This window comes from Choristoneura fumiferana, chromosome 29 (assembly GCF_025370935.1).
Source record: "Choristoneura fumiferana chromosome 29, NRCan_CFum_1, whole genome shotgun sequence".
NCBI lineage: Eukaryota > Metazoa > Arthropoda > Insecta > Lepidoptera > Tortricidae > Choristoneura > Choristoneura fumiferana.
Window position 1 is genome coordinate 11,214,961 of NC_133500.1, and position 23,323 is coordinate 11,238,283.

The 23,323-nt window shown below is 39.0% G+C and overlaps 2 protein-coding genes across 4 annotated transcripts in view; one reads left to right on the forward strand and one right to left on the reverse strand.

The window, feature by feature from the left end:
* The window catches only part of Cpr50Cb (Cuticular protein 50Cb), a 44,896-nt gene extending 22,335 nt beyond the window's left edge, over window positions 1–22,561 (forward strand). The window contains exons 3-6 of the mRNA XM_074109918.1: window positions 6,361–6,492; window positions 10,089–10,193; window positions 21,668–21,871; window positions 22,208–22,561. Coding sequence (XP_073966019.1) covers window positions 6,361–6,492; window positions 10,089–10,193; window positions 21,668–21,871; window positions 22,208–22,330 — 564 coding nt within the window. The 3' untranslated portion in view covers window positions 22,331–22,561. The remainder of the gene's footprint in view (window positions 1–6,360; window positions 6,493–10,088; window positions 10,194–21,667; window positions 21,872–22,207) is intronic.
* LOC141444369 (uncharacterized) lies at window positions 11,296–20,693 on the reverse strand. Of its 3 annotated transcripts, none has more exons than XM_074109915.1 (9): window positions 20,567–20,693; window positions 19,271–19,316; window positions 18,219–18,245; window positions 17,037–17,057; window positions 16,217–16,255; window positions 15,556–15,720; window positions 14,162–14,182; window positions 12,670–12,813; window positions 11,296–11,492 (listed from the first exon to the last, which is right to left on the reverse strand). In XM_074109915.1, the coding sequence occupies exons 1-9, from the start codon at window positions 20,639–20,641 to the stop codon at window positions 11,374–11,376; spliced, it is 657 nt and encodes a 218-aa protein (XP_073966016.1). In that variant the 5' UTR covers window positions 20,642–20,693; the 3' UTR covers window positions 11,296–11,373. The 3 variants fall into 3 exon arrangements, with proteins under 3 accessions (XP_073966016.1, XP_073966017.1, XP_073966018.1); XM_074109916.1 differs by having other exon boundaries at window positions 16,244–16,255; window positions 20,567–20,683; XM_074109917.1 differs by lacking the exons at window positions 16,217–16,255; window positions 17,037–17,057 and having other exon boundaries at window positions 20,567–20,692.
* Window positions 22,562–23,323: the final 762 nt, after the last annotated feature.

Consider the following 23,323-nt stretch of genomic DNA (forward strand, 5'->3'; position numbering starts at 1 on the left):
GTTCCCACGCGGGCCCAGTGCGGATTGGGAACTTCACACGCACCATTGAATTGCTTCGCAGGTTTGTGCAGGTTTCCTCACGATGTTTTCCTTCACCGCAAAGCTCGTGGTAAACTTCAAATGTAATTCCGCACATGAATTTCGAAAAACTCAGAGGTGCGAGCCGGGGTTTGAACCCACGACCCTCTGCTTGAGAGGCGATAGGTCAAACCACTAGGCCACCACGGCTTCATACAAATATCTGGCCCGGCCGGGGTTCAAACTCACTTTGCTATCCGGTCGTCAATTATTCAATTAGCAAAGGCAACAATCATGCATTGAATGCTCTTAACCGCCTAACCCCGCGACCTAACCACGCCTAGCCTGAATCTATTCCTAAAGGTTTAAGCACCTATAACTTAGTATTTTATACAAACCAGGGATTACATTGAGCGGTTTGAATGGTACAAACATAGCCCTTCGCTTTTGCAGCGCGCAATGTACACGCAGTCGGCTAAATGATCTGAATCTGAAGGTTAAACAAACCGTGGAACCGTAGCATTTAGTGTCGGAGTTAGGGTCACCATTAGTAAAGATTTATTCGGATTTTCGGTCTTGTCCGAACTGTATCAGCACTTGTACACTATAGTTATTTCTCGTGGGTTCCTCGAAAATTAAATTGTGGTCTTTAATTGACGTTGCATTATAAGCAACCTGGCCCGTACCATGACTCTATACCAAGCGGATGAGATTTTAAGATTTTATTTTTATTTACTACTAGCTTTTGCCCGCGACTTCGTCCGCGTGGAATAGTACCTTTGGGAAGTATTTAATTTATTTAGGATACCTATTCTGCCAATAATAGCACATAGAATTTTCAAAAAAGCTCAACCAAATATCGACTTATTTCTTATTAAGTGCCTTAATGCCAAGTTTCATGGTTTTATCGTCGACAGCGACGAACTTCCACCATATAAACTTTCATCCCCTATTTCTACCCCTTTAAAGCCTCTTTTTCGCGATAAAAGATAGCCTATGTTCTTTCCCAAGGTCTATTCTATCTCTGTACCAAATTTCATCAAAATCGGTTCAGCGGTTTAGGCGTGAAAGCGTAACAGATAGACAGACAGACAGACAGAGTTACTTTCGCATTTATAATATTAGTGTGGATTTCAAGATAAAAAGTAGCCTATGTATTATTCCAGATGTCCAGCTATCTACATACCAACTTTCATCCAAATCTGTCCAGCCGTTGTAGCGTGAAGGAGTAACAAACATACACACACACATACTCAGAAACTTTAGCGTTTATAATATTTGTAGGATTATGGACCACGTCCATATTGATGTACTATAAACTTACTTTGCTCACCCGTGACCGTGAGCTATCGTTAGATAGCTATTTCTATGCCACAAATGCGTGTTCTTGCAGTTCCTCCACCTCCACTCTGTAAGAACACACACATCACACAAACTCAACTATCACCACCACGCTGACGCGTATCGAACTCAACTAGAGTTCGTCATCAGAGCAACATCATTTCACCATGCGACCAGATATAAGACAGCGTGGAGGCGGAGGAGCTTTTTTTTTTTTATACGACTGGATGGCAAACGAGCAAGTGGGTCTCCTGATGGTAAGAGATCACCACCGCCCATAAACATCTGCAAACCAGGGGAATTGCAGATGCGTTGCCAACCTAGAGGCCTAAGATGGGATACCTCAAGTGCCAGTAATTTCACCGGCTGTCTTACTCTCCACGCCGAAACACAACAGTGCAAGCACTGCTGCTTCACGGCAGGATTAGCGAGCAAGATGGTGGTAGCAATCCGGGCGGACCTTGCACAAGGTCCTACCACCTGCGATCCAGCTGCATCAAAACATATTTGTTGCATAGTTACTTATCGTTAGGTCACGGGTGAGCAAAGTAATCCATATACTATATAATATTATAAATGCAAAAGTGTGTGTGTTTGTATGTTTGTCCGTCTTCACGTCGAAACGGAGCGACGGATCGAAGTGATTTTTGGCATAGAAATAGTTTATGGGCCAGGGAGTGACATAGGCTAATTTTTATCCCGAGGGAACAGCGCGCGATAACCGATTTCCACGCAGACGAAGCCGCGGGAAAATCCTAGTTGTTTATAGTTAACTAGCGGTTACCCTCGACTCTGTCCGCGTAGAATTCAGTTATCGTTATCCCGCGGGAACTATGCAATTTTCCGGGATAAAAACTATCCTATGTTCTTCGGCGGGACTCAAACTATCTGTATACCGAATTTTGTCTAAATCGGCTCAGCGCGTGAAGCGTGAAAAGGTAACAGACAGACAGACAGAGACTTTCACATTTATAATTTTAAATAAGTAGGGATTATACCACTGTATTTTTTTAAATTTTGAGATGGTAACCCTACTCGCAGATGAAGTAAAGTGCAACCACGTTCCACGCTTAGGCCAAATTCGTGGATGATAAGTGTTATCGCCTGGCACACAGACAGACTGAACGTGAGCAGGACATTGGAAAAGTAATTGACATTAATACTAATCAGCGAATCAATATTTAAATTTGGACGACCGGCTGGCCCAGTGGTTAGACACCTGACTACGAAGCTTCAGGTCCCGGGTTACCCGGCCGGGGCAGATATTTGTATGAATAATACCAATGTTTTTTTTTATTCGACTGTATGGTAAACGAGCAAGTGGGTCTCCTTTTGGTAAGAGATGATCACCACCGCCCATAGACACCGGGGGATTGCAGATGCGTTGCCAACCTAGAGGCCTAAGATGGGATACCTCAAGTGCCAGTAATTTCTCCGGCTGTCTTGCTCTCCACGCCGAAACACAACAGTGCAAGCACTGCACTTCATGGCAGGATTAGCCAGCAAGATGGTGGAGTTTGTTCTCGGGTCTTGGATGTTAAATATGTATTTAAGTAGGTATCTATCTATATAAGTATGTTTATCCGTTGCCGTTGCCTAGTATCCATAGTACAAGCTTTGCTTAGTTTGGGACTAGGTCAATTGGTGTCAAGTGTCCCATGATATGATATTTATTTATTTTCATCACACTTGCTCGTAAACAGTGTCGTAACATGCAGGCTACCTTGGTTGCAACCCCCCAAATCAAACCCTCAACCTTAATGTGCTTGTCATGAAACCCGTGGTCGGTAAATGAGTCATTGCCCGTACTAATTTTCTTGTCATGAAGCCCAAGGTCGGTAAACGTGTTTGTTACTGCATGGCGTGCTGCAGCGCCTACAGAACGACGGGCACATGCTGCGGGGGGCCGGGGGACCTGCCGCTGCCAAGAGCGCAGTCAGCGATATCGGCAATTTTTGAAAAATATTAATATTAATAATGTGATGTGTCAACTCATTAAAGCCCTCAGTCTTCGACTTCGAGCTTCTAATAGACTCTCGTTCGTAATTCCTTATTTACCGCCCTTAAGACACAATGTACTATTATTTATTTAAACTCGTAAGTGCTGTGGTCGTGTTGTCTAAAGGACTCTACCCATTACACCGTATCGTTACCATGATCGTAATAGCAACGTGAAAACCACGATTTAATTCTCAGGAATTCCCACAGGAATTTCAAAAATCCCGAAATTTCAATTCAGCTGCTGGACCTAATGATTTACGTGTGCGAAGAAGTGCTTACAGTTGTTAGTATAAACTTAAAACGCGTTAAACTTTATAAGTTACAAACTTGAAGGTTTAAGACATTGAAAACGCGCGGGACGAAATGCCAAGCAATTATCAGATCCATTACTGAGATCTTTAAACGTCATGATTAGAACGGTAAAGTCAAACAATGATTTTCAATTATGTCAAAGCTATTTAACAAGCCTTTGAGGCGATAACTTAACCTAACTTGGAAAAGTTCATGTTTTTGTCAAATAGTAGATTGTACAACAAGAGCATAAAACGAGCCATTTTAACCAAGACGTTCATATATTCACCCGAGCCGGTACGGCGAGGGTGGATAGATACGTCGAGGGGAAAATGGGTTTAATGCTCGAGTTTTACACTCTTAGCTTTGCTTGGCTATATGAACGTCTTGGGGAAAATGGCTCGTTTTCTATTTATAACAACTAATGCAATTTTTTGGTTGACTGTACTTGCATTGTCATCTAAACTACATTTCCGTGCCAAATTTCAAGTCGAAATCGAGTTTAATTAAATATAGCTAAGAAGCGCCGCAGGGCAACTCGCTTTCTCTATCACCACCACCACACTACACTGACGCGTTTCGAACTCACCCAGAGCTCATCTTCAGAACAGTTCACCATGCGACCGTCATCTAACACATTTCTTGCATAAATTAAATAAAGTCGCGGGTGAGCAATTGTTAATAGTAATTGTTGTTGTGTTGTATTAATTGTTGTGTTGTAAATTACGTTGTTGTATAGTAATTGTTTGTTGTTTTTAGGGGGCATGGGGGTTTTTAGGTTACTCGAGTTACGTTACGCATTGACTTAGGGAAAAAGTTAATGGGACATTAACTTAGTAGGTAATTCAACATGTAACTATGTATTTTAATTGTCAGGTCATAAATTATTGTTAGTTCCATTCAAAATTCAAATTCAAATTAAAATGATTTATTCAGTAAATAAGCCGCAATGGGCACTTTTACACGTCATTTTTTAAACTACCAGCGCTTTCGGAAAGACCATCATTGCCAAGAAGAATGCGCCGCAAGAAACATTGAAATGGACCTCCGCAAAGTAACGCCTGATTCAATAAATTACTTGGCAAATGTTCACTGCACGTTACTGGCTGGTCTAGTTAGGATGCACTTGCAGCGTCGCATAACATTGATCGCGGAGAGAGGTCCGTCCTTGCACTATGGGTGCATAGCACTGTTGCAACGCTGTAGCGTTAGCAGAAACATAAAGAATACACCGAGATAAAAAGGAACTAAAAAAACTTGTTAACAATACAGTAATAAATTTAAAAAATTCAAAACCCGACTGCCTTAAAAAATACTAAAAAGAAGAAAACAAGTCTAGTGGGCTAGAACTTTGTTAAGTAGCTAACTTAAAGTTCAACAGTCGGGACCCATTAGGTAAGAATTTTTGAGCGTCACGATTTAAATGGGTCCCGACTGATGAACTTTAAGTTAGCTACTAACAAAGTTCTAGCCCACTAGACTTGTTTTCTTCTTTTTAGTATTTTTTAAGGCAGGTAATTACTTTATTTCACACTTTTTTAATAGTTCAGTGAAAATGGTAGTTTAAAACTATTATAACCCATATATTTAGAATGGGCTAATTATTACCTTTAATTTGATACCCAATTCGATAGATTTGAATAAAAAACTTTTTTAGAAGACTTACAATTGGCGCCAAAAGTCCGCCATTTTGATTTTTCAAGAATTTCATGTACTCAGTGTCACTCGCGGTATCAAGCCGAATCCAATGACGTATCATTTATCAAAATCGGTTCAGCTGTCGAGTAGTTATGAGAGGACATAGGAATAGACATACATACGCGTCAAACACATAATTCGCAGTCGGGTAAAAAATGGAACCGACTTCAAAAACCTTGAAACTATTTTTCTACTACTTTGAAGTCGGTGCCTCAGTACGAGCCAGCAGGAGTGGAAATATAGTCATCTAACTCACCTACATATTATATATTGGGCTTCAATCAATAATTACTAACATAGTAGGATTTAAGCATTAAATGTACCCACTAACCAAAATATGGATGACTGTAAAAAAAAGAGACCAGAGATCAGAAAGACACAAACAAGTAAAAAAAAATATTTTTTATTGTTTAAGCTACCTTAAAACCAAATTTCAGGTTTCTAGGACAACTACAAGTACAGTCACCAGCATTAATATCTGCCACAGCAGAGCGTACAAAAATATCTGACACGTCCTTCCGGCCCTAGAAATAGAGTCGTATCAGATATTTATGCACGCTTGTTTTGTCAGATATTGGTGCTGGTGACTGTGCTTAGTACCCTAATAGTTATAAGTGAAAATCACGAAAGTTTATAACGTTAAAAAGGTCCATTGCGTTGCTGACTGTCCCTGCAGTCATTGTATGTAGATGCGCGCAGTTCCCTGCGCATGCGACGACAAATCTCACAAGCGCGAGCGCCGGATATTTGTATGTAATTTGCTGGCCCTATACTGTTATTATTATATTAAGCCTATAACTGTGTCCCACTGCTGGGCAAAGACCTCTCCTCTTCACTTCCATATCTTCCTATCCAGAGCTATATTTGGCCACTGTCAAACTTATAACACCCCTCTTTTTGCGTCGGAGGTTAAAAACTCGGACTCAATTTACGACATCACGATTTTTTGTTTTTTTCAAAAATCATAGTGTATTTTAGTAAAATTATTAAATTTCTAAATTTTTTTTTCAGATGCTTCTCTCATGCGTGCTGGCTTCCCTGGTTGCCATGGCGACGGCAGCCAACGAGTACCTCCCCCCTAACAAGGGGTACAACTACGAGCCTCCCTCTGTACCATTCCCCACCATCAGCAATCCTAGCAAGGTATTAATTACTCTTTTTATAAGCTTTCATTAACATATCAAGGCTGCAGGGCGGCGACTTTTGCAGCCATTTGAAATTTCCCCTTCATCGTTCATGAACGCTTGTATCTAATAATATATATATTATTTGTATATGTATACTTTTGTCGACAGAACCTATGCCTCTGTCAATTTAACATTTTAATAGTTTTGTCACTTTAAATTTCTGCCTTTACCAGACAAAGAGATAATATTCTCATAGTTAACCTGCGGCTTCGCTTCGTTTTTTGGAGTCTTTTTGTATTTTTTATTTCAACTCCAAATAACAACATAACAACACACATGCTTGTAACATTCTTTCTTGACAACTTTTTTTCAAAACAACAATGTTTGTCGGCAAAACCTATTAAGTTTTAGGGGCAAATACATTACAGTAATGATTCACACAACAATTAAGATGGCCGACCTCTTGCCCACGCGCATGCGCCGAACAATGCAGCGGCCTTGAACCGCCGAATAATTGTTAGGCCCGGTTTAACTGTGAACCATAGATTTACTTACTATTACAGTGCTTTCATTCTAGCGTGGTGCGGGGGCTTGATGCACGTTTCGTTTACTCTAAAAAAGTTGCTGCAGTCTAAATATATGGAAGTATATAGAGCCGAGCCGAGTTGTGCCAACTTACTTGAGGCGTCCCTAATTTTATTTTACTTACTTATTATTGTTTCATATTATTATTGTCGTTATTGAATTTATTGCTACTCTTTTATTTTTAAATCCTCTTGTACAAATTTCCACGCATATATATGTTTATAGGTATTTTATAATTCTTATATTTGTCATGATTTATATATATAATATAATATATAGTTTTTTCTTTTCCCGCAATAATTACGCGTTCGGTTACGTGGGTGCACACTCACCGGGGTTCAGCTGAAAACCAGCGCTGCAGCTCTGGTTACAGGGCTACGGCACATGCTGAGCCGAGTCCTTTGGCATCACACTACAGCACAATGTCTCTTATTTTCCTCTCTTCTCTATTTATGTTTTACTGTGTTTTTGTTGTGATGTAGTGTATTTTTCTTGTCAATAAATGTTGAGTTTGAGTTTGAGTTTGTGAGTTTGATATTTCAGTTGTACCCTGAATATGACTGGCGTAACTATGTTATCTATCTTCTATATAAATAAAAATGACTCGTGAAATGTGTTGCGTGCCTCAAAACTCGGGAACGGCTGGACCGATTTCGCTAATTCTTTTTTTTTGTTTGGTATTATCAAGAGAAGGTTTTTATGAAAGAAAAATGACAATGGGGGCAAAGCCGCGGGCAACAGCTAGTACGAAATAAATTTATCAATCATATTTTTATAATCAAATAATTACATTCAAAGCACAATTAAGTGAAGAAACGTAAGATGCATATAACATAACACCAGAGACTCGTTTAGTGATGGGACCTAATGGATCTTGAGTTATATCGGTACTTATTAAGGTAAGTAACGAATATTCTAGCAAACTGCGTTAGCCTTAGTTAAGTGTCAAATAATATTCCAACCTAGAATTCCACTAATATTCTCAAGTGGGTCCCCTGATGGTAAGAGATCACCACCGCCCAAAATCTGCAGATGCGTTGCCAACTTAGAGGCCTAAGATGGGATACCTCAAGTGCCAGTTATTTCACCGGCTGTCTTACTCTCCACGCCGAAACACGACAGTGCAAGCACTGCTGCTTTACGGCAGGATTAGCGAGCAAGATGATGGTAGCAATCCGGGCGGACCTTGCAATTATTCGCTTTATCGACTCAAGCTTCGACACTTGACTCTCTAGTCTTGTGATATTGACAGCTGTCACCCGCACCATGCTACAATGAAAGTACTGTAGTGTTTTGAAAGAAATATTATTGGTTTTGTTGAAAACTTACGCTTTACTATATTCATATGTAACTTTGTTATATTTGTATCATTTCTAAAAATCCTGACACCTACCAAGTCTGGCCACAATTTTGGCAAAAGGTTAAAAATCCTGACATGTCAGGATAAACCTAACGTATGACGATTCCTGACTTATGATAGCCTTAGTCACAACAACACATGCTGAGTCGGCCCATTTTGCGTTTACTACCTTTTCATAAAAATACTTCTTCTACTCAATATCTCCTATGTCGCCGGCAGAAACTAGCATAACAAACAAAACTGCTAATCGCTGGTTAACCGAAACTTAAACATAAGTAGAACTGGCCTTAAAGTATCATGCGAAACAACCGACCGTGAAAAAGCGAAATAATGCTTTGATAGTTTTGATAGAGCCTCATATGTTTATCTTTATAACTATTGTATTAACTTTAGCAGCAACTAAGGTCAACATGAGTTTTGGAGAACATATATACGAGTATGTTGTAGGTATGTATGTGTGTAAGCTTTATTAGTGTACAAAAGAAAAGGAACTAAATACAATTGACAAACTTTGAGATACATGTCCTTTATACTTGTGTTATTTATGTATTGTATTTGTTTATTTTATATTTAGTTACAGATATACATATTAATGTTTTATATATTGTATATGTATGCGTTTATATTTCTTCAAATGTTTTGCTCTATTTTTCGGTCTTATTTTGATTGCTCTTTGCCACTCAAAGGCTGACTGGCAGAGATCCCTTCAGGTATAAGTCCGCCTTTGTACTTAACACTTTATTTTTGTAACCTTTTTGTATTTCTTTCGGTACGATAAAGTGTATAATCAAACAAAGACGGACTTGTCCCTTTAAGTTATCTCTACCAGTCAACCTTTGAGTGGATGAAAGGAAATAATCACGACTACCAAGTTACCAACTGTCTGAAGATCTTATTGTTATCATCTCGGCCTGTGTAACTTCCCACTGCTGGGCTCAAGCCTCGACTTAAACTTCGACTTAACATTTTACCATCATCATCATCATCATACCAACTTATATGCCTATGCGTCCCACATCTGGGCACAGTCCTCCTCTCAGAACGCCACCATTGAATTTCTTCGCCGGTCGTGCAGGTTTCCTCACGATGCATTCCTTCACCGTAAAGCTCGTGGTAAATCTCAAATGTAATTTTGCACATGAATTCCAAGGAACTCTGAGGTGCGAGCCGGGGTTCGAACCCACGGTCCTCTGCTCGAGAGGCCATAGGTCAAACCAGTTCCCAAAATGTAATTTGCCAAACTGTTTCATTTCCCAACTCAGGATTTTCTCTGAAACTATATTTTTTCGGAACTTACAAAAAACAAACCTAACCTAACCTACTGTGTTCTATAAAAACATATAAGAAAATACAATGAGATTTTTTTGTTTTGGAGAAAATCGTGAGTTGAGAAAAGAAAGAAAGAAATAAAGTAGACATTTATTCACTAACACAGAAACACATATACAAAAAAAGTTAACACAACTATACATAAGAAAACAAAAAAAATGCAGGAAAACACACATGAAAATAGTAGGTACATTATACGCAATTTTGAAAACGCAGGATACCGGTCAAACCACTGGGCCACCACTGCTTCTTTTCTCACTCTAGGCTTCTATAGCTTAACCAGTTTAATCGGTGTGAATTGTTCCGCGATATTAATTTATTTTAACTTTATTTTTCAGCAACCAGCCCCAATCCGGCCGCCGCCTCCGACCCGCGGCCCGAACTCTTACGTGCCCCCTCCCCCCGGACCCAACAACCCCCCACCCCCACCGCAGAACGATGACGTAAGTACAATAACCATTCATTCGCAGGTGTGTCCAGGTTTCCTCAAGATATTTGTCTTCACAGTGAGGTTCATGGTAAATTTGGAACGTAATTTTGCGCATAAATTCGGATAAACTCAGAGGTGCGACTCTGGACTCGAAACCACGACCCTCTGCTTGAGAGGCCATAGGTTAAAACCATTACGCCACCACGATCTCTTCAATTAAACTATTTTAATTGTAAAACCAACCCTTGAAAATCGTGCAGTGTTTGAGTGTGTATCTATCTCAAGCGCAGTTCCGTCTACTCAGTCGCCGTGTTACAAGTACAACGAGTGACTTTAGTAGCACTAATGTTATTTACTGTTACTACTTATACTAATGTACTACTGCTTCTAGTACTGTTCAAAGTCAGTCAAAGTCAAAATATCTTTATTTAATTTAGGGTATATCAAGGACATGAATGTCAAAAAAAAATCTACTACCGGTTCGGGAAAACCTCTGTTGAGAAGAATCCGGAAAGTTACTACTGCTACTGCCGTGTCACCAAGTAACATAGTTTTAGTGCTAGTTCTAGTCTTAGTTTTAGGTGGTACTTTTGGAGCCAAAATAAACCTTTCTTTCTTTCTTTCAATTTGTATTTGAATTTGTACTGTAGTTAGTACTAATGTTACTGCTGCAGGTGTTACTATTATTAATTATGTTTGCAATTTTCCCTTCCTCTAATTATTCCAAGACAATTGAAAACCGACAGCCATTTTACTTGTTTTTTTGCATTTTTAATGATGATCATTGGTCCTCGAAAGATACTTTTCTTCAATAACAGTACATACGTCTGTCAAGATTGTGTAAAGGTTAAGACTTATGCAATCAATATTGTGCAGAATTACAAATAGGAAGTAACATTATTGTAAAAATAATAACTGAAGAACAACGAATGTGATCAATAAATGCAGTTGTGAAAAAGTAATATTGTAAAGTTTCACAAATATGAAGAAACAATAGGTATAAACATCGATTAACCTGTCCTCTCCCAGAGGCACAAATTTGTGCCCAAATTCCTTTGATCCTGTTATACTGGGAGATGACAGATTAATCCAAAGACAGGTTTTGCAAATTCAAATAATATTTTTCATAGAACGTTTTACATAGTTTCTCGATATTATTTATTTATTTATCTTAACAGAAACTAAAACTGAAGCTAAACATCATCCAAATAGTGGTCAGGCACGTGTGTTTTCTTCGGTCCATCGTAGGCTTTAGTGGTGGGGGGCTCCGTCTCATCCGTCGCTGTGGGGTCTACCTCGTTATTTGTTACATCTGTGGACAAAACCATTTTTAATTTATTGTAAACTAGAGGCACCTCGCAAGTCTTACTTTTACGTGAGGTTAGTTCTATTATTTCGAAAAACCAATAACTGACACCATTATCTTCATCAGCCTATATCAGTCCACTGCTGGACATAGGCCTCCCCCAAAAAGCGCCATTGTGCCCTATCCTCGGCTAGACACATCCAGCTTCTACAGCAGCCTTTCGCAGATCGTCACTCCACCTGGCAAGAGGGCGTCCTACACTACGTTTGCCAAGACGCGGTCTCCACTCAAGAATTCATTTACTCCAGCGGTTGTCGGTTCTTCGACAGAAACCAAAAACTGTACCGTAAAGAAAACCATATTCGATTATCATTTAGATTTTTTGTTGATTCAGTTTTTCGCACAGCTGAAAAAGGATGGAAACTTGAACAATTATCATATTTTAGTCTTTCGATGTACAGATCAAGGAGATTTTATAAATAATGGTAAATGTGAAGGTATCTCCTTTGGTTTTGTTATAACTGTTGAAACAATTTTGATGAATGTAGGTAGTCCTAGGACATAGGTTTCAGAGAAATAAGAGCGCTACTTTATGTCCGGGAAAATGTCGGATTCTGTCGGAATAGCTTGGCGCAAATGAATTCTATTTCTTAGGGAGCTTCTGTACAAGAAACAGATGTTGGTTTGGATCTCTCTAGAGGACATGACAAAATGTATCCTAGCCAACACATTTTAAACAACTCCAGACGACATCTAGCACGATCAATTTTATAAAATTTATCGGTCCCAATTTACATAGGTACGTTAAAACATTAATTTAAAAACCGAAGTTGTTACAGACCCCAATAATGATAAATTCAGTTTCTTTGTACAAATCTTGATCTTATTGAATTAAATTCAGGTTTGGTTCCGCGTACCTTGATTTTAGCTGCTCGATATTTGGGCACAGTTGTATGCGCCCTGATCACGAGACCTTTCGATCGAGCTGCTCTAAAATCAAGGTTCGCGGAACAAAACCCGAATTTAATCCATAAAATTAGTAATGACCGCGCTAGTCTAAAATATTGTGTAATATTGATCTTCTAAATCTTCAAATCATATCTAAACCTAAATCGTGTAAATAAAATAATCTTTGCATGATTTGTAGACGATATGATAGTGAGAAAGGTAAACGAATCAGTACCATTAGAGTCATCTGTTGGTTCCTCGAGATCTTCCGTGGGTTTAGTGGTGGGTTCAACGGGATCTTCTGTGGGTTCAGTGGTGGGTTCAACGGGATCTTCTGTGGGTTCAATGGGATCTTCTGTGACGTCAGAGCCATCATCAGCTGTAGAATGGCGATCAGTGTTTAATTTTAACAAGTTTTCTTTAGAATGAGGTGACAATTTAGGTTTGAGGTTTTTGTGCGGGAGGTGGAGGATAATTTAGCTGTAGTTAAAACTTGAGTTGAAGATTGAACCATAATTTTGCGTGGAAGTAAGGTAAACGTTACATTTGAAATTTACCACGAGCTTTGCGGTGAAGGAAAACATCGTGAGGAAACCTGCACAAACCTGCGAAGCGATTCAAAATTTGAAAAAAGTCAGGATGATAGTAAAGTATATTAAACTTTCAAGGAAAACTATAACGGCTAAGTTTGCTTGAGAATTATTGGTAGTTTATGAGTAAATATACCTAAACTTGGAAGATTGCGAATATTACTTAATTTTCTCGTAATGGCTACGGAACCCTATTTTGGGCGTGTCCGACACGCTCTTGGCCGGTTTTTAAGTTTAGTTTTAAGTTAAAGGGTCATACGGAAAACCAGCGCTGCAGCTTGCTGTACCAATACGCTGAGTATGGCCCTTTTTACTTCTTTCAGCACAATGTTTATTTTATGTTCTCTCTTGGTGCCTAATATATTTAAGATTGTATAAGATTATCTGTTTTTTAACTGAAATTTTATTTATTTTTATTGTGCCGAATTTAGGTAAATAAATTTGTTCTTTCTTTCTTTATTGGGACAGTGACGAACACTCGTACGTTTACCTTAATTAATACATTTTTTTTACAAGTTACCGATCGCCGACGGTGCTAATTAGCATCGAATATATTATGTTATTTGACTACTGTTTTTGACTCCCGTCTCCAAAAGAAATTAAATTATAAATTTGACACCAATATCTATCTGTAGCATCGTAGCTCACAATAGCTTTCATTTGGCATGAATATACATAACAGTCACGCCGAAAAAGTGGTAAAATAAAAAAATAAAAAACCATTCATCATCTTCTCAGCCGTAGGACGTCCACCGTTGGACATAGGCCTGCTTAGACCTCCAGTTGCTTCGGTAGGCAGCAGCTTGCATCCACCGTGAACCCGCGGCTTGAACCAGATCATCCGTCCATCTCGTTGGTGGACGTCTTACGTTGCGCTTGCCGAGCCGCAGACTTCACTCGAGAACCTTTCGGCCCCAACGACCATCTGTTCTCCATGCTATATGGCCTGCCCATTGCCACTTCAACGAGCTAATTCGCTTGGCTATGTCTGTGACCCTTGGTCTTCTACGTATCTCCTCATTTCTGATTCGATCCCAGATAAACCTTAAGCATAGTCTCTCCATAGCTCGCTGAGCAACTCTGAGCCTATTTATAAGGCCATTAAGAAAACCATTAAAGTAGATAAAATATTCTTACTAGTAAAATCGCTCTCATTCACTGGAACAAAAACAAATTAGGTTAGTAATTAAATTATATTAAACTAAATTTATTCTAGTTTATATATTTATTTGTATGTGGCTGTTTATCCCATTGCCTATATTTATTTTAGACGTGTATTATATGTACGAAAACATGATAGGTTTTTCGGTTACGGCAATTTGTACGGAAACAATTTTTTTAATGACTGTATCTTTTGATTGCGCTGGCTTAGAAGTAGATTTTTACTGCAAGGAGTATCAGAGCTGATTATTTGATATAAAAAATATAATACAGAGCTTGATACTTTTACGCGTGCTAAAGAAAAAAGAACTTGACAGATGGACAGACAGACGGACACAGTGATCCTATAAAGGTTCAGTTTTTTTCATATTGAGCTACGGAAACTTACGAATACAAAAGCTAAGTATTCGAGGAATCGTTATCAATCAATAATATTAAATGAAAGTTTGTCCTCCAAGGATTATTTCGTACTAAATGTCTAACCGTCTATGTTACTACTACTAAAATGCCTAATAAAATGTATCTTGGGTAACGTATTTTTTTACCAAAGATTTTAAAGCTGAACGCGTATATGAGCCAAAGTACCACATAGATCTTTTTACTGTCTTTTTGAACACAAGTTTATTTCCCGGAAATTTACGTATATGCGCGTATGTACAATAACTTTTAATGAAAAATATTTCATTCAAATTTATTCGTTGTGGTTGAAGGACAGAGTGAGTACTATTAGCTAGTGTGCCAAATTATAGAAGTCTCGGATACACCATCTCTGAGTTACGACAGTTTTTGACTTTGAAAGCCCGTCCTGTAAAGTAAGGATTTTACACTTAAGCCCTTGTACGTAGGACCCATCGATAATGTGTCGGCGGCCGATCGTAAAATCTGCCAGATCACGAAATTCCTAGTTATATCGTGAAATGGCGCCATGTCATGAATTGGCTGAGGAACATCCGCCGAACATCGTTCAAAACTCACCGCTTAACGATTTGCCTAGTGACGTTTAGGCAGATCATGAGATTCCTAGGCATATCATGAAACGCCGCCATTTCATGATTTGGCTAGTTTAGGCAGATCATGAAATTCCTAGGCATATTCATTATTGATGTAAATGTAACTTGCAGCAGCCATTACGTGGATGATATCAAACCCACGTAACTAACAGGACTCATGCCGGGTAGCGTATCTGACTAGCGACAAATGTTTCATATGTTTTGTGTTTATATATCGCTGCTTATAAACAAAAGGGCCATAAGTAAAAATTTTCCAAAACCACTTTTAGTTAAAAAAATGTCTCCAAGGTTACCTTGCAATATCACTTACCCACAATAGCCCTATCAAAAATGAAAATGAAAAATATTTAAATTACTTACCCACAATAGCTCTATTTGTGGTGCATTTGGTTGTAAACAGTGGGTCTGTAGCTTCCGTAACCGGGGCTTCCTGGGCTTCACTTGAATCTTTGTCTGATTGTGCAAAAGCTATGACAACGCCCGAATCTTTCAGTATTTTCTTGCTGCTAAGCTGCTCTCGAGGCCCTGCAACAAAAAATAGTCTTGGTTTTAGGATGAGGATTCTCTGCCCGCATTTGTTTACTAAACTTGTTTACAGTTGGTTTACTGGATGTCATCTTGAAATTTACGCCGACAATATTAACGATTAAAGAGTACAGCCAGAAAATAAAAGAGTTGGCTAGAAACTAGACGAATAGGCTAGAAACAAGACGAGTTAGCTAGAAACAAGACGAGTTAGCTAGAAACTAAACGAGTTAGAAACTAGACGAATTGGCAAGAAACTAGACGAGTTGGCTATATAGTGTGTATGTGTGTTTTTCTGATACACAGTCTATTGTACATAAAAATAGTTATTGAAATTATTTCACAAACGCCAGAAGTTATGATGAACATATATGTACATAAAAAAGTACAGTTTGCTTGAGAATCTATTTTTTTTAAAGTATTTTTTGAAGAACGCTTAAGAAATAAAAACCAATTTTTCTACCAAACGTATGATAAGTATTTAGGTATCTTTTACCATATTTCCGTAGATATTGCGACTCACCGGTCTCTATGCCTGCAAATTATAAATAATGTGAATAATGTAGTTGATGTCAAAGATATGTTTACACTCTGCTATCTTGTCTCTATCACTTGATATTTGAATTTTCGTACAAAATTGTTAGAAGGTAGAAGGTAACGCAAAGATGTTTTTGACATCCACTGTACATAGTACAGCCTCCTGCATTAATAACGGCCACAGTGGAGCGTTCAAAAATATCGGACACGTCCTACCGGCTTTAGACAGAGTCGTATCAGATATTTATGCACGCGTTATAGTCAGATATTTAGTGCTAGTAACTGTAGAAAATATCGGACACGTCCTACCGGCTTTAGATAGAGTTGTATCAGATATTCATGCACGCATTATAGTCAGATATTTAGTGCTAGTAACTGTAGAAAATATCGGACACGTCCTACCGGCTTTAGATAGAGTTGTATCAGATATTCATGCACGCATTATAGTCAGATATTTAGTGCTAGTAACTGTAGAAAATATCGGACACGTCCTACCGGCTTTAGATAGAGTTGTATCAGATATTCATGCACGCATTATAGTCAGATATTTAGTGCTAGTAACTTTAGAACATTTATATAATTTAGTCTTGTGTTTACCTTTAATTATTATAATTTTATTCTAATTTGACATTGTAAATTCTATTTTTATTTTTTTGTATACAGTGACGATCCTTTTGTGAATTTCTTATAATTAATTACCTGACATGAGTTTATAATGTATTTACCCTCCAGATAAACTCATAATGCTTTACATTTTTTATAAAGTGGTCCGTACTCACTCGAAAGCAGTGTCCCATACTCTGTTGGCACGAAAAATCTACATGTAAACTTACTAAATATTTGAATAGAACAATTAGAACAATACTCGTGTTTTTTTTTTAATAGCCGTGGTGGCCTAGTGGTTTGACCTATTGCCTCTCAAGCAGAGGTTCGTGGGTTCAAACCCCGGCTCGCACCTCTGAGTTTTTCGAAATTCATGTGCGGAATTACATTTGAAATTTACCACGAGCTTTGCGGTGAAGGAAAACATCGTGAGGAAACCTGCACAAACCTGCGAAGCAATTGAATGGTGCGTGTGAAGTTCCCAATCCGCACTGGGCCCGCGTGGGAACTACGGCCCAAGCCCTCTTGTTCTGAGAGGAGGCCTGTGCCCAGCAGTGGGACGTATATAGGCTGGGATGATGACTCGTGTTTTTAGGCATGACATGCTGTTATGTTGTGGTCCATGTCGCACTACATTCCGTGCCTGATACCTTCCTATAACGGTCATGGTATGATACGGTGTGTTAGAAATCTTTACTCTACAGTGCTGGATCGCCCGTCGCCATCGACATCTATGTAAGGTACCATCAGCCAAATAAGTGGTCTATCAATTTTTAAACAAGTTCCTAAATCCTATCAAATGAATATGTCGCTAAAGTCGAACATTCAAGTTGACAGACACGTCTGTTGGCATTATTGTTTTATGACATGCAAACGATTATCAACTTTAGGGTGGTAGACCACATATTTGGCTGATGGTACATAGATGTCAATCCCCGTCGCTTTCATACACTCGCTTAGCAACAACAAAGCTATCAAAAACTACGCACTCGGTTCTCGCTGCTCAACAACTCGTCTAGTTTCTAAACACTTAAAAAATTTCGATGAAACATGTCTAAGAACCATCGCTAGAAAACCTGAGGCCGTTGCCTAACGTTGGCGCTCGCGATCGCAATTAAATGACAGATTTCGCATACAAAAACTGTCATTTGATTGCGATCGTGAGCATCAGAAACGTCAGGCAATACGGCCTCTGATTTCAAATAAAAAACTGCATTCAAATCAGTCCACCCGTTTAAGAGCTACGGTGCCACAGACAGACACACAGACACACATGGCGGTCAAACTTATAACATCCGCTTTTTGCGTCGGAGGGTTAAAAAATACAAAATTGTCTCAAATAAATAAAATTTTCTCACCGACTTCATGTGTCTTGAGTTTCTTGCCTAGAGAAATATTTTTGTATTAAAATTCAATTTTTAATACTACTACCAGCACAAGAGGTACATAATTCTATACCTAGCACTGGTATGGTGGCAACGCACCAGCTATCCCCTACTGTTACGGGTGTCTATAGGTCGTGTTGCTCCTTTTTTTCAAAGGTCGTAAATATAATTATGTTGCAATAAAAACCTCACATGGTTTTGGTTACGAAGAGTCTTATTATTATTAGCAAAGGAGGGCATAAATATAGGCCAAAACGGACCAACTTGGACAGTTTTTGCCACCGGAGGTTCCATCATACCGTAACGAAAAAAAATAAGATTCTTATAACCCTCATTAGGTATATTTGTCATTCGGCCATAGTAAATCTTTCTACTCTCTGAAAAAATTCAAGTCACCCCCTAAGTACTACGCAACGCACTCAATCACTTTTTGATTGCCAGTTGTGTTTGTTTATTTATTTTGTACAATCAGAAGTTTACATACATACACACACACACAAACATCACGCCTGTATGCCCAAATGGGGTAGGCAGAGCACACGGAACGTTACCGCTTCGGAGCCACTTTTAGCAATTTTAGGTTTTAAGTTTGACAAAAACTGTACAATAGTGACAGGTTGCTAGCCTGTCGCCTACGGTATACATACTACGGTTTTTTTAGATACAGTCCGGTGACAAACATACAGATAGCGGATAAGGGTGATGAAGCCAGACAAGCGTAATTATTTGAATCATGAGTCGCTTATTTTCTTTTGCGTAATTTCTGTTGCATTAAGTTTTATACAAAAATCCAGTTAGTGCTAAGTTAGTGCCACACGGCCATAGTAAAAGAGAACAAGTAGGTCCACTCCGACCCTATAGGAGACTAACTGACTACTCCGGCGCGGACGCTTAGGGTTGTCGACGTCTATTTTAGATTAATTACCTACCGGCAAATAATTTTAGTACGGAAGTCAACTTAAAATTGTGTAATTTCTGTGTCTAGAGAAACCATACAGATTCTATGCCGTTATATTGCGCCTTACCTAAATTTAACGAGTCATATTGTCCATTCGTGAACACTATTGATACCTGAAAATAAATAATACTATTATTATTTTGTATAGTACCTACGTATCTTGTTCGTTTTTTTCTTTTGTTAATTAAACAAAAAAATTATACAAATAAGGCCAGTAAAAGTGCAGATCTGTTCACTCACGAAGGCACGACCCTCCAAATTTTATAATTGCAGTTGTAAACGTATCCGTACAAGTCTATGTGTGCGTAGCTCGAACGTGTCCTCAGTCGTAAGCGTACCGTCAGTCACGCACACTAAGACTAAGACAACGTGTACGTACGAGGTTTACTTGTGCACATTGATATAGCTGTAGAGGTGCGCGCAGTAGTGCTAAAAAGTGTGGCACAGCGTGACGTCACTGGCCCTAATAATCCCGCTATGCTAATATTAGTAGGATTTCACTATGATTTCCTGGACAAAAGTACGGGATGCCAACAGGACATTGTAGCACAAAGGTTCCCCGGTACAGTCGATCAAATTGAATCGTGACCCAGGGTAGAACCCTTTAATAATCAATTTCACTACGATATCCTTGACAAAAGTATGAGATGTCAACATGACATTAGCAGCACAAAGGTTCCACCCTGGGTAGTGATTCAATTTGTTGACTGTACACTTAATGACTTAGTACGTCGGTCGCTTGCCACTGCTTCAGTACCTTCGGCTTTAGAGCCAGCCGGCATGGCAAGGGACGATGGCAAGCGTCCAGACGGGGTCACCCTGGTGCCATGGAAGCTCGGTAGGGCCCTGGTGTGGGACGCGACATGCGTTGATACTTTCGCTCTGTCCCACATCCAGGCAACTAGCTCACAAGCCGGCGCTGCGGCTGATCAGGCTCAAATACTCAAGCGTCGCAAGTACTCCTCCTTATTAAAGGATTACGAGTTTGCGGCGCTTGCTGTTGAGACCTTAGGGCCCTGGTCAGCCGACATGAAGTTTTTTATAAAGGCCCTGTCGTCCCGGTTGGTCGACGCTTCTGGGGACCCAAGAGCTGGCGCGTACTTATCCCAGCGGATCTCACTTGCGATCCAAAGGGGTAATGCGGCCAGCGTCATGGGAACCCTGCCACAGGCAGATCTTTTAGACGGGGTATTCTTTTTATAATTTTCATTGTTACAGTTAGTTAAGCTATCTTAGGTTAGTTCTTTTTTATGTATGTAAACTCATAATTATCCTGCTTTATATTGTCTTTCTTTAAATAAATAATAATAATCTTATACATCAATACATAATTAAATACTGTACACTTAAATTTAATACTTACTAAAATATAACTGAAAATTTGAAAACAGTAGGTACTACTCCGACGACCCATTTCGCTCCCACAAATATGAATCATTGCGAAATTTTAACGATCACATGAAACTTTATTTTACATTTTTATGTTTCATCGTAAAAGTGTAAGGCGTAATGGCATGGCTGATATAGAACTTATATGCTGGTTTTGTTCTAAAAACATTTATTAGGACGACTTCCTTAAAAAGGTTACTCTACTATCAAATATCCTTTTCAAACCACCTTTTTTAAGCCGTGGTGACCTAGTGGTTTGACTTATGAACTCTTAAGCAGAGGATCGTGGATTCAAATCTGGATTCGCATCCATAGGCGTATATTGAGGGAGGGCCGGGTGGGCCGTGTCCACCCCAGTATGGCCTAGTGCCCACCCCAGGATGTTGAGCTACTGATTCAAAACTCTATAATACTGATATATTTCACACAAAAATCCAGGCCAGGCCTCCCCCCCCTGAAAAATACGCCAATGTTCGCAACTCTTGAGTTTTTGGGAGTTTTATGTGTGAAATTACATTTGAAATTTACAGTCAAGTTTGTCGGCAAAGGGAAACATCCTCTTATCCACTCAAAGGTTGACCAGTAGAGACTCAAGTCAAATTTTCTTAATAGAATCAAGATTCCTTAATAAAAATTTAATTTTTAATACAAGATTTTTTTTTGCTGACTGTACTTTTTCTTGACTGTACTTGTATTGTCTGTCACCCAAGCTACATTTGCATACCAAATTTCAAGTCGATGCCATTGACCGTTTAAGAGTTCCATCCTGTAGAAACGATCCTGGCCGGACTACCAGGATGTCACTACCAGATAATTGTATAGTCTGTCACGCACTTTAAATAAGTATACCAAATTTCAAGTAAATCCAACTACTGGAAGTGGGTCGAATTAAACTTGCAAGATTTGATTACAGACAGACAGACAACGGGACAGGTGAAACGAAATAAACGCTTGTAAAAAAAGAGAACTGACGTTGTAATGGCGGTTTGTTTACGTTTTGTGCTAGTGTCGCCCCCTGCCCAGAGCTTTGAGTATTCCCAATCGTCAGTTATTTTAACTAAGTATCTCCCCGCAGCATTCCCACGACGAGCACCACCACCACGAGCCCGGCATGCCCTTCGACTTCGCCTACTCTGTCAACGAAGATGGCAATGATTACAGTCACAACGCGATCTCCGACGGTGACGTCACACGCGGCGAATACAGAGTCGCGCTGCCTGATGGTCGCACACAGATCGTCAAGTATACTGCTGACTGGAAGAATGGGTTCAATGCCGAGGTAAGAAAAAAAAAAGAAATATGTCGTCACTTTTTTTTATTAATTTGGGATAGGTAAAGGAAATGTTATCCATACAGCTGTGTCTAATGTTGTCAAGCCATAGAATGGAAGAAAAAAAAGAAAGGCCTGGTGAAACTATACTATAGTAGTTCATTATACAACTTAACTGTAGCGACTCCTAACGCCATCTAGTGAGCAAATATACAACTTGTAACGCTCTTCATTTGGACTTCGCTCTCCAGGTATAAAAAGCGATCTTTCTACTGTACTGTAGCCTCTCCCTCACACTACTTACATCACACGCGCTCAACAGTTTAAACTTTTTTTTGTTCCCAGGTGAGCTACGAAGGCGAGGCCCGGTACCCCGACCAGCCAGCCGGTGGCTACCAATCAGGCCCAGCCTCTGGTCCCGGACAGCAGTACGTACCCCCGAGCCAGGGCGGTGGATACCAATACTAAACTTGACGCAAATGTGATAATGTGCACCTCGCCTTAAAAGTCTGGCAATATTTCGAACATCTACGTTCTCAACCTCGTATGGCTCAAATTGTGAAATTCCAAAAGAAACACTGTGTGCATGGTATAAGGTTAATTTAAAAACATTGCGATGCCGTTATACGATGTTGAGAAAGTAAGTTGCGGTTAATTTAAATCTTTACTACAAGATATTGTTTGCGTTGTTGTAAAGATCGAAATAAGCTGTTTGAAACTCAATTTATAGCAGACTGCATTAAATCAGTAAATGATGAGGAATTGTTTTATACAATGGGTATGTAGTTACCTATGCCTTTTGTTCTGCAAGTAAAAAAAGTTCGATTGTCAATGGCTGCGTTTCGCGCCAAAATCTCATTGAAAAAAGTTACCATTTCTAGTTTGTAAAATAGATAGAATATATGATAGTTACCAGTTACCACTATTGGATAAATGTTATCTCATTCTTCAATTCACGTTAGTTTGTTTCAAAGCAAACTTGTGTCTGTTCAAATTGTGTATTCATAATACTCATTAAAACTGCCGTTTCTTAGTTATATTTATTTTTAATGTAAAATAAACACATTGGTAAGTTGTTAGAAATAAAGACCTTTTGTACCTTATTTTTATACAAAATAAAATAAAATAAATAAATTGACTTTTCATTTCAAATTAATCTCCCTCAGTAACAACAATAAGTTTAGTGACAACAACAATAATGATGCTTGTTGATGTTTTTTTTTGACATGTGGTCACTTACAAGCAAGTGATGAAAATAAAAATTGATAGCATAGCAAATCCAGAACATGCACAACTGGTACCATTGACTTGATCAGGAGATGCATAGGGTCTCTAGAAGAAATATCTACTACTAATCTAGGATAATCTAGGAATACATCATCTTCTATATGGTAGATACAAATCTCAACAAGCAACATATTTTGCATTACTATCCACTTCCTTTTCCGAGTGATATCTCTT

Coding starts and splice junctions, on each gene's coding strand:
- LOC141444369 (XM_074109915.1), bottom strand. CDS start 20,641: ATGATTCATATTTGTGGGAGCGAAATGGGTCGTCGGAGTAGTACCTAC. Junction 16,256..17,036: donor GTATGGGACACTGCTTTCGA/GTGAGTACGGAC, acceptor TATAATTTGCAG/GCATAGAGACCGGTGAGTCG. Junction 15,721..16,216: donor GCAATATCTACGGAAATATG/GTAAAAGATACC, acceptor TTTTTGTTGCAG/GGCCTCGAGAGCAGCTTAGC.